The sequence below is a fragment of the Salvia miltiorrhiza genome, chromosome 3 (assembly GCF_028751815.1).
Source record: "Salvia miltiorrhiza cultivar Shanhuang (shh) chromosome 3, IMPLAD_Smil_shh, whole genome shotgun sequence".
NCBI lineage: Eukaryota > Viridiplantae > Streptophyta > Magnoliopsida > Lamiales > Lamiaceae > Salvia > Salvia miltiorrhiza.
Genome location: NC_080389.1, coordinates 3834259 through 3845073, shown reverse-complemented (window position 1 = coordinate 3845073; position 10815 = coordinate 3834259). Strand labels below are relative to the sequence as shown.

Sequence of the window (10815 nt, the reverse complement as noted above, 5' to 3'; positions counted from 1 at the left end):
TGTATATTACGATTATTATTTTATTGTTATTTTTCATACTCATATTTTTTTAAAATTAGGATAATATTAATTTTTTATTATTTTAAATTCGATCGTATATTACCGTCAATCTTTCGTCGGTACCACAAGTCTTAGATATCATCTCGACATATTATAAGGTTATCAATGATTAATGATATTGTATATTGAAATAGAGTTTAAATGAATTAATAGGTAATAGATATATCAATAATACGAGTGTTTTGTACCGGTGACCACTCGAAAGGAATTTCAAGGTTAAGCGTGCTTGACTTAGAACACAACTAAGATGGATGACCCATTGGAAAGTTCGTCAAATCGTATGAAATTAAGGTCAAAATACATTAGAAATACTAAAATACTTGTGTAGCACAACTAAAAAAATATTTTTTCGAAAAAATTTATTATTATTTTTATTTATTTTTAATGACTGAAAATTCAGTCGTTAAAAATAAAAAGTCGGTAGTTAAATTTAACGACCGAAAAAACGGTCGTTAAGACTCGGAACGACGATGCAAACAACGACCACAGAAAACGATCGTTAAAATATTAACGACCAATTTTGGGTTTTAACGACCGAAAATTCGGACGTTAGAGCCGCATTTTCTTGTAGTGTCATTGTTATGTTGGGAATTAGACGCAACTTATTCTGCCCTGGATCTAGTGTGACACAATATTTTAGATATCGACCGATATGAAATGATAAAAAAAAAATAACACCGATATTTTTAACGTGGTTCAGCCAAAATATTTGACATAGAACTTTTCGAACAAGCCTAATAAATTTAGGAACATCTAAATAAAATGTTCGAATTTTACTTGCTATTATAAAATATTTCAAATAAGCCTAAAAGGGAGGACAATTTTTGAAAAATAAGAAATAAAATGATTATGATGAATAAAACACATATTGTTTCACGGATTTTAAACATTAATTTGAAGAAATACAAAAACGAAAATAATACATCAACATATATAAAAAAAAACTAATAATTATCAAACTAAAACCAAATATAAATTCAATGATATTCCATTAATCTAGGATACAATACTACTATATCAAAAACTGATAAAAAAAATACAAAAACAATTAAAAAAAAACAATCAATAACGAAAAACTGAAACACATGTAACAACACAAAAAATCGAATTTTTTTTTACTAACAGTAATGTTATACAAATAAACGATTGCATTAGAGAACCACAAACATAAACAAAAAATAAGCGTAACAACTTATAAAACAAAATATTCCGAACAAAATAAGCGTAACATAGAGCTTTTCAATTCTGACATCCAAATAAATATTCGATTTTTTTTTAGCTGATATAAAATATTTGACATAGATTAGAGGCGTAACAGTCGAAAATATAAAACAAAATATTCAAAAATATTAAATATTGAAATAAATACAGTGAATAAAACTTTGAAGTTGCATTATGCGATATTGTTAGATACAGCCTTATTTAAAAAAAATATAATGTGTGCAATAAAAACTTGCAAAATAAAAAAGGGAAAAAAAAGAGTAAAAATCGCAACAAACACAAGATATGTCTTTGATCTAACAAAAAACAAGATTCGGTCAACTCCTATCTAATTCAGGACGGTTACATAAAATAATAAAATTACCTAATTAACCTTTAATATTATTTCTATAAGAATTAATGCTAATTAATTATCTCATTCATCAGATCTCCTACATCCAAGGGACGAAATTAATTCTTCATTCTCAAAATATTTATCATTCTCTATATATATATATATTTTTTCTAAAACTCGAATGGGCAATACTGAGGCAAAATCTTTGAAATAGTAGAAAAATGGATATATGATATGATCAAATGATAACTCAACACAACCGTGCAATATTTTGTATTCAACACAACAAACAGAAATTAAGTCTGCATTTATTCCGAACGTACTCTAGAAATGTAACATTTCATGAGTCGAGCATAAATGAGTAGAAGAAATTGAAGGGCAGGAGTTATCGAGCATTTCAGACTGCAGCTTGGCATGGTATCCCTGTAGGCTGTAAACATCATGAGTAGTTAGTTCATGTGAAACTCGAAAATTCTTATTACTCAACTAGCTAAAGGCTTCATATCAACATATACTAATATATAACTGAGAGCTTTCCTAATGAAAACTACGAAAATCTTAGCTAATGGAGTAAAACATAGTCATTTTCACACATTGCAACTTCTTCACACTACAAGAAAAAATGACTATTACTACATAGTTTTGGCGACACAAAACTTCGGATGTCATAATAAAACCTCTATTGTGACATCAACTTTTTTATGATTCATTGTTGAATATTTATTAATAACTATTGCTACACCAAATACTATATGTGGTAATACTAATCTTATTACAACATTATATAATGTTGTATACATGTATTATAAGCTATTGCGCCACACAATATTATATGTTGTAATACATATATAATTATGACATGATAAAATGTTGCTAAATTAATTTTGTGGGAGAATAACTTAATATTTTATTTTAATAAAATTATTACTTATTCCGTCTACATTTTAGATAGATAGCAATTAATGGCTGGGATACCTTTTCTTATACAACACATATGCATGGTTCAATGTATAATATAAATTATTATAATATATATATATATATATATATATATATATATATATAAGCTATTTAAGATATACTTGTATTTTATGATAAATTAAATTAAATAAATTATTTATTGGTTGATTTACTTTAATTGTATAGTTATAAATTCTAAATAACTTATAAAAGGTATCAGATATAAATACTAAATTTGTGTTAGTTAAAACTCATCTTGCAAAATGACGATGTTCCGATTTCCTTTTCAAGTTCTAATTATAGACCAAACATTTTAATTCATTTTCCCCTTATATTTTCTTTAGAACCCCTTTATAACTTATTTATTTATTTATTGTTATTTTTTCAATTACAGAAACAAAACAAATACTACAGCAACATTTCCCACCAAAGATTGAAAAATAAAACAAATAGTATTACAATAATATCCTTTATTTTAATAATTAATTTAACAAAAATAATTAACAGATAGAAAAACCTCCAGCAACAACATTTCCCACCAGAGTTTTTATTTTGTCAAAAGCTTCCCACCATGTTTCAAAAACAAAACAAAAAATCTTCCCACCATTCCCACGAAAAATTCCAAATATTACAACAACTTATTTGATATTTCGCTCCAAAAACACAAAAATCCTCTAGAAATTACACCAGCAGTTTTCATCCCTCTTTGAATTCTCCCATTGATGTGAACAATCAATGGTTCCGCCAGTATACTATCCTCGACATGCCGTGAACCGCCATAAAATTGCCATCGTTGTGCTCGCACCCGCTGCGCTCGGAAGTCATCTCCGTAGGTATGATTCCTCCAAAATCACCTATATGATAGGATGCTTACTTTTCTCATGCTGATGTGCTCTATAAAATTCTGATAATTTAAGTTCAATTAGTTTTTAATTGCTGGTCTTCTTCTTGTCAACCATCAATTTCGACGGTGAAAGGTAAGACTTTGATAGGGCTCTACTATTCTCATTTATCCGATTTTGATTGAATATATGATATTTTCAATTCAATCTGCTAGGTTTTTGAATTGCCTATATACTTTGGTTCAGGCATAAATTCGAGGGCACCGACGCGGCGATGTAAGGTTTATACTCTTCTTATTCCTACATTTTTTTATATTAAAAATATGATATCTCCTGTCTGCAGCCATCAATTTTGTCTTCAATCCGTAGGCATATGTGAGATACGATTTGGACTACCCTTTTGTTTTTCTCTAGTTACCAATCTTCTCTCAATCGTTGAATGGATACTTTAGGGTATATATATAGTGGTGTCTTGAATGTCTGACTTGCCTTGTTTTTAAGTTATTGAAACTTCCAATTGGAACATTTTTGAGGTCAAGAAGATCTATGTCTATTAATGTCTTGATATTGGATGTACAGGTTGATAAAGTCTCAGTCCAATTGTTAATAAGTCCAGGATAGTGCTCGTGTATACGTTTCTCTATGCAAAAGCACTCAGCTTTCATTTGGCTACCTTCCACCAAGTTTGTACTTGATTTTCCCCCTGCATGTTTGATTAATTTTGTTAGGCGGTGGAAGTAATTACTTACTTTTCTAGCTAGATTGTTGAACTATGCATTTCTAATTACTCTTGTTTTTCCTGTTTCTCTAAACGACTTGTTATGTTGGTGCAGGTACTCAATCTTGCTTATACAACTACTTTGTCATCAAGCACATACAACTCAGCCGCTCTATAAAGAGCGCTCTACAAAGAGTGAAGTAAGCATTGAAAATTAATTTTAAACCACGTTGGACCACTAATATTTTATGGCATGATACAATGTAATATTAGATGACAACTTTTCTTGATGTAGTTGCAGGGTATGGCTACTAAATCCGAAGGCGTAAGTAGAGCAACTTGAGTTTATCAACGAATATATATTATATGTTATTTTTTACCTCCTCCCTGTTTTGATTCTTTTGTTAGATCTTTTCTATTTAGTGCAAATATACTTCTATGCATCTATTTCCACCTCTAAGAGTGTCATTTGCTAATTCATCTCGCTTAAAGGTATTTGAATAAGCTGCCATGTGAACATCCGTTTATTTGACGATTGAGTTTGAAATTGTTAATTGTTTGCACCTGCTGTCATTGGATGCATGTTGAAAGGGCTTGTTAGCCTCAAGTAGATAGCTATAGTTTGCATGTGATCTTGATTATATAGTTTCTCATTGAAAGGGCTTGTTAGCCTCAGGAGGACGAAGTGAGAGTCTATTGAGTGCTCTGCAGTTTGATGGTGTTTCTTTAAATTGTTGTTTACGGATCTAACCATCACTTCTTTTTCTTTGCAGTTACATGATCAGCGTCAAGCATCTAAAGCTGAGGGTGAGCGATCTCTCTTATTTATTCCAGTTACATACATATATTTGTCATTTCCTTCTTTTTAATTAGTTGTAGCTTTCTTTTATTGGATGAGTTTTTTAAATTTTTGTAGGATTTATAAGAGTTGTTGAATTGACATTTTTTCATTGAATGACACAATTCTGGCCTCATTTTTCTTTTGCTTTGGTTTATATTTTGTTCTATATACTTGATTTGTTCCGTGTTATTCATCTTTGTGTTTATTAAGATTGAGTGATTACATTTTCAGGTCCAAACTCATTAAATAAAGAAAGTGTTCTAATGTCGAATTATCCGCAAATGCTATTGTGTTTGATCCATCACGTATATTACCCAAAGATCAGGATAAAGGAAGCTTCTTCAACGAGTTATCAGAAGGTACAGGTCCTGAAGCACAAGATGCACTAGTCTCTGTTCTTCGGATCAGTAGTTCTGCATCATTTGTTTCTGCTCATGGAAGAGGTACTACAACTTCTGATGGCCGTGGATTGTCTCCTAGTTCATCTGTTGATTCATTGTCTTCAAAGAAGTCAACACTTAATCCACATGCTAATTAAGGTGAAGTACATGTTTAAAAAATTTGATGCATGCCATTCATAATTTAGTGTCATCTTGTAGTGCATTAGATTTACATGCTTAATTTATCTTTTCCTATCTTACTTACTCGTTTTCATATTCTTTCAGGAATTTAAATTAAATGCAAATGCTAAGAGCTCCGTCCCATTTCAGATGTATAGGCCATCGTTAGTTGTTGCAGATATTTCCTTCAAGTTTTTCTACATGGGAGATTTCTGCTAATGTTAGAAATTTCAAGGAAATTTATGTTTTAGTTATAACTTGTGATTACTCCGATTTTTCCCTAGAGTATGATTCAGTTATTACTTTGTTAATAGTTACTTGTGTCAAGCACTTTGACTTTTAATTGTAATTTTAAATATTTTCATATTATAAAAAGTAGAATATATTTATTTAGATATTCTATGTGTTTCAATTACTTTTATTTCCTGAAGTTTTGTAGCAATGAATGTATTTGATGCCAATAGATTGAATAATGTGAATATATAAAAATTCGCATTTTAAAATTATTAGCATAACTTCAAATTATTGAGGACACAAGAAAATGGCGTAATAAAGTATTTATTTGGACAAAAAGAGATGTCGTAATAATTTGCTCCAACATAAATCAATGTCGCATTAGGTATTTAAAATCTGGAGGCAAAATGTGATATACCCTTTTTGAAAGATGAAACATAAAATATACCCACTTTTTTTAAAACAATAAAATCTACCCACTTAGGACATTTTTACCCCTATGTGTAATTCGCGCATTGCTCGCATTGCTCGACACTGAAGCGTCGAGCATTGAACTGTCGAGCATCGAGCATGTCGAGCAATAGTTTAAATTGAACTATTGCTTGACGCCTCGAACATCGAGTGTCGAGCAATTAAGAACTGTCGAGCATGTCGAGCAATTAAGAACTGTCGAGCATGTCGAGCAATAGTTCAATGTCGAGCAAGACGAGCAATAGTTCAAATTGAACTATTGCTCGATATTAAGTGTCGAGCAATGTGAACCGTCGAGCACTGAACATTTTTGGCACAAATTCAAAAATCAAACTTCAGATCTTGGCACAATTTCAAAAATCAAACTTCAGATCAGAAATCGTGCGACATCAGATCGGAAATCGTGCGACATCAGATCGGAAATCGTGCAGGTGGGGGAATCGGTAGAGAGAGAGAGAAGAAGAAGAAGAAGAAGGCTGCGGTGGATCTGTGGCCACGGCGACGGGATCTGTGGCTGCGGTGACGGCGCTAGGGCGGCGGAGGCGGAGGCACGCTGGAGGGCGGCGGAGGCGCGCTGAGAGAGAGATGGGAGAGAGAAGAAGAAGAAGAAGAAGAAGAAGAAGAAGAAGAAGAAGAAGAAGAAGGTTGCGCCTGTGATTTGGAGAGGAGTCGCGGCGAGGCAGAGGAGGAGGAGAGGCTGGACGGCTGAGACGGGAGGCTGCGGCGGAGGCGTGCGTGGAGGCGCCGGAGGCGCGCCGGAAGCGCGCTGGAGAGAAAAACGGCGGCGCGCGACGGAGACAGATCTGGGCGGCCACGACGACAGGATCTATGGCTGCGGCGACGACGCCAGGGCGGCAGCGGCGGAGGCGGAGGCGCGCTGAGAGAAAGAGAGATGGGGAGAGGCTGCAATTTTTTTTGGGGGTGGGGGGAAGAGGTTGCGATTTTTGGTGTTTTTTTTGGAGAGGGGATTTGTTTGGTATTTTCTTTTTGTTTTAAGGGTATCTTAGTCCTTTCAACCTCAAAATGGGTACATTTTATATGTTTAATTTTGGGTGGGTATATTTTATGTTTCCTTTTTCAAATAGGGTAAAAAACACCATTAACCCTAAAATCTGTGTATTTTTTATCTATTACGACATTCTAGAGTGTCCTAATACCTAATAATGCTTTAGCTACACTCTAACACGCGACACCATTTTTCAACCTGGAGAAAACTTAGATGTTGCAATAAGATATTTATTGGGACATATTTACGTGTCCTTTTAGCCCTTTTTTGTTGTAGTGTCATCTTTTTCTTCCTTAATTTATACAATATGAACCTTTAAGTTACACATTGGCCGAAGTTTTGAATATTGGAACCACAATATGAGTCGACTGCCTAGACTAATCAACGTTATTTTGATAGCCGATTCACGTATATTTGATATAAAATGTACATGGTTGTGTAAAACCTTAATTGATACATATATTTGAAATATTTGACAAATTATGTGATAGTAACTTCTCAATGTCATTCAAAAGCATTCATGACCTTGATTTTAAGCTAAGTTGTATACATTTAACTTTACTAAAATGAATAGAACCAGATAATTAACAATCATGAAACTAGAATTTACCATAATGATCAACATATCTTGCAAACTTTAGCCAAAGCTTAGCCAAAAACGGATGGGATCCTCTGTCCCATAATATAGTATGTACCACGTGTACCACTCTTCATTTCTTCGTTTTATTAATTATTTTTTATAAAAATAAAAATTATTATTATATTATAAACTCTAATTAGTGTTTATCATTGAAAAATTAAAATTTAAAAAATTAAATACCCTAACTTTGAATTAATGAACCCAAATAATCTATTATTAATTCAAATAAATATAAAAAAATAATTATAAACTCAAATGAGTGAACCCTTGTTAATTATCTTTCTATTATATAAAAGCATAATAAATTAAAATTGAATAAAAAATAATTAACAATTATAACATAATAAAAGTGGTACACGGTGGTACACACTATATTTTGGGACAGAGGATCCCATTTGAGCAAAAAAGGCATATATAGGTCATAAATGTAAAATTTAGGTTGCCAATCCTACCAAAATCTTAAGTTGCAATACTTAAAAAATAGGGATGTTAGCCCCAAAATATATGAACTTTGCTCTAATTCTTGTTTTGCCTCCTAGCTTTCCATAGTTGCGAAAAGATATACTAACTTTGAGATTTGTCTCAAATTGCACTTTTCCATGTTTGAATATTTAAGATTAACCCCCTTTGAATGATTTCTTGTAGATTCACCCCAGAAACTTTTGATTTTGACAATTTATACCCAAAACATATATAAGATTGGGCTTGAATGGTATATCGGCTGGAAAAAACAGTTTAAAAGATCCTTGTTGAAAATGGTATCAGAGCGGGTTTTTATAGAGGAATTATATAATTTTTAATTTATTTTATAATTAACCTATGTGGGAGGAGACTCCACTGAAAAACATGGATCCGGACGAGTGTCCGAGATGTGTACGATACAAGAATTCTCTCCAACATTTGGAGGAAGAAACCAGTCGCCTAATAGGCGATCTCACATGGAACAATCGAGCCCTCGTTACCAACCTACGACGAGGAGGAGATATCGAGCTTATTCGCGAAATTATCGCGAGTATCCAGTTCTACCATCAGAACCTCATGAGATTCGCCGCAACCAGAGCGGCGATAGAACAAAATAGAGACGAGGCCCATCAGTCACACGATTGATGGAACCAAAAAACAAGGCGGGAGTAGCTTATCCAAGCTACCACAAGATCGAGCCAGACTCTTCCGACAATGTCAACTTGCGGGAGATTCAAAAGACGGTGGAGTATTACGGCAACAAGCTGTATGAGCTACCGATGGAGATGAGCAAAATATCACTCAAACAAGAGGAAATACTAACCCTCTTGCGTGATATCCAGAAAAGAGTGGAGGAGATCGAAAGGCGAAAACCATGTTCCGGAAAAATTCGGAATCAATGGTCCAAAGACCCAATGCATCTATCTCTATTTGATGCAACACCCAAGGAGTTGCAGCCGAATGATATAATCCGAATCATGAAAGGCAAATATCATGAATAGCCTTGACAGAATCGGATTAGAAGATCTACAAGAGTTAGCAGAATCTTTTGCTAACCTCAATATGGTTGATCTAAAGATGAACCAAGGAGATGAGATTCCCAAAACCGAGTCTCAAGAAGGAGAACCGTCGAAGAAGGGGTCAGCTCAAGACGATGCAGGCCAGTTCCAACGAACCAGACGACGGAGGCCTCAGATGCAGGATACTCCTGTAGGAAAGGTCACACTGGAACTAGTCCATCCATATGGATTGATTCTCAAACTCGACGAAGCCAGTTTCAAAGAATGGGAGGGTCTCATCGACGAATGGGCTTCATCATTAAAAGTCGTGATTGCCACAATTGATTACGACAAAAAAGAATTTGCCAGAGTCTTCGAAGCTAGCTTGGCAGGCATGGCAAAACAATACACGGAAAAATTGGAGGTCATGACAAGGGAGGAGTTGTTTAGTAGCACGTCAATGTATGAAATCATTAAGGAGATTACTAAACAGATTAAAATCCATTTCTTGGGAATGGGTTTCGAAGGATCCGCAGAAGAGAAGCGCAAGAAATATCAACAGGCACTTTACAATCTAAGATTGATGGTGCTAGAGCCAAAAGCTCTCGATGAATTTCTGCGCCTATACACCCTATATGTCCATATGGGGGATGTTGAAGATCAGAAGGCCATGGACCTCTTCTTCCCAACGTTTCCAAGTCCATGGAGGGAGATGCTCATCAATGAGTATGTTTCACCAGGAGGATATCCACTTGATAGCGCTTCAAGGAGGATGTCTTATGTCCACAAGAAGCTGTCCGAATGGTGCCAGAAGGCGGCGGACCAGAGGAATCTCAAGAGATTGAGGAGACTCAACAAGAAATCCCCATTGATGTGCAACAACATTGATCTTCCAACAGAGATTGGTGCTGAGTTGCTGTATCAGAGGAGGACCAGAAAGAAACATAGGTACCAACCCTATGAAAGAAAGTCTAGAAGAAGTTCTTGGAAGCTAAGAACTATGTGGACCAGACATAAGGCACGCTCCTACAAATCAGGCCAACGGAGCGGACCATCAAGAAACCGATTCTTAAATCAAAAGAGAATCCCAGCGAGAAAAACTTTCAGGCGAACTCAGGCCAAAGCAAATGAAAGTTTCAAGGATTGCAACTGCTGGTCGTGCGGTGCAAAGGGGCATATCTCTACCAACTGCCCCGACAACGAGAATAAAGGGATAAAAAGATTCGAATCCACACAGGATATCGAAGATGCTATCTTTTACCAGAATCTGATACCCGTGTATCAGTTTGAAGATATATCCTCTGATGAGAGCATATATGAGCAAGAAGAAGTCTTTAGTTCTGAAGATTCGGAGATGACCGATGGATCAACCGGAGACGAGTCATAATAAAGAAGAACACGAGGTCCACCATATCCAGAAGGAGGATCAGAATGGATTCACTAGCCATTTTCTGATTCCACAGGAAGA

General features: G+C 34.6%; 1 protein-coding gene across 17 annotated transcripts; it reads left to right on the top strand.

Annotated features, from left to right (window-relative positions):
* Positions 1-2818: 2818 nt before the first annotated feature.
* Positions 2819-5933, top strand: LOC131016965 (uncharacterized). Of its 17 annotated transcripts, XM_057945817.1 has the most exons (7): positions 3526-3552; positions 3633-3693; positions 3997-4100; positions 4251-4335; positions 4909-4942; positions 5208-5335; positions 5642-5933. In XM_057945817.1, exons 3-7 carry the CDS (start codon positions 4060-4062, stop codon positions 5753-5755), a joined length of 402 nt encoding a protein of 133 aa, XP_057801800.1. In that variant the 5' UTR covers positions 3526-3552; positions 3633-3693; positions 3997-4059; the 3' UTR covers positions 5756-5933. The 17 variants fall into 17 exon arrangements, 4 of the variants coding, with proteins under 4 accessions (XP_057801797.1, XP_057801799.1, XP_057801800.1 ...); XM_057945814.1 differs by lacking the exons at positions 3526-3552; positions 3997-4100 and adding an exon at positions 2819-3408 and having other exon boundaries at positions 3664-3693; XR_009099273.1 differs by lacking the exons at positions 3526-3552; positions 3997-4100 and adding an exon at positions 2827-3408 and having other exon boundaries at positions 3664-3693; positions 5208-5419.
* The last annotated feature ends 4882 nt before the right edge of the window (positions 5934-10815 follow it).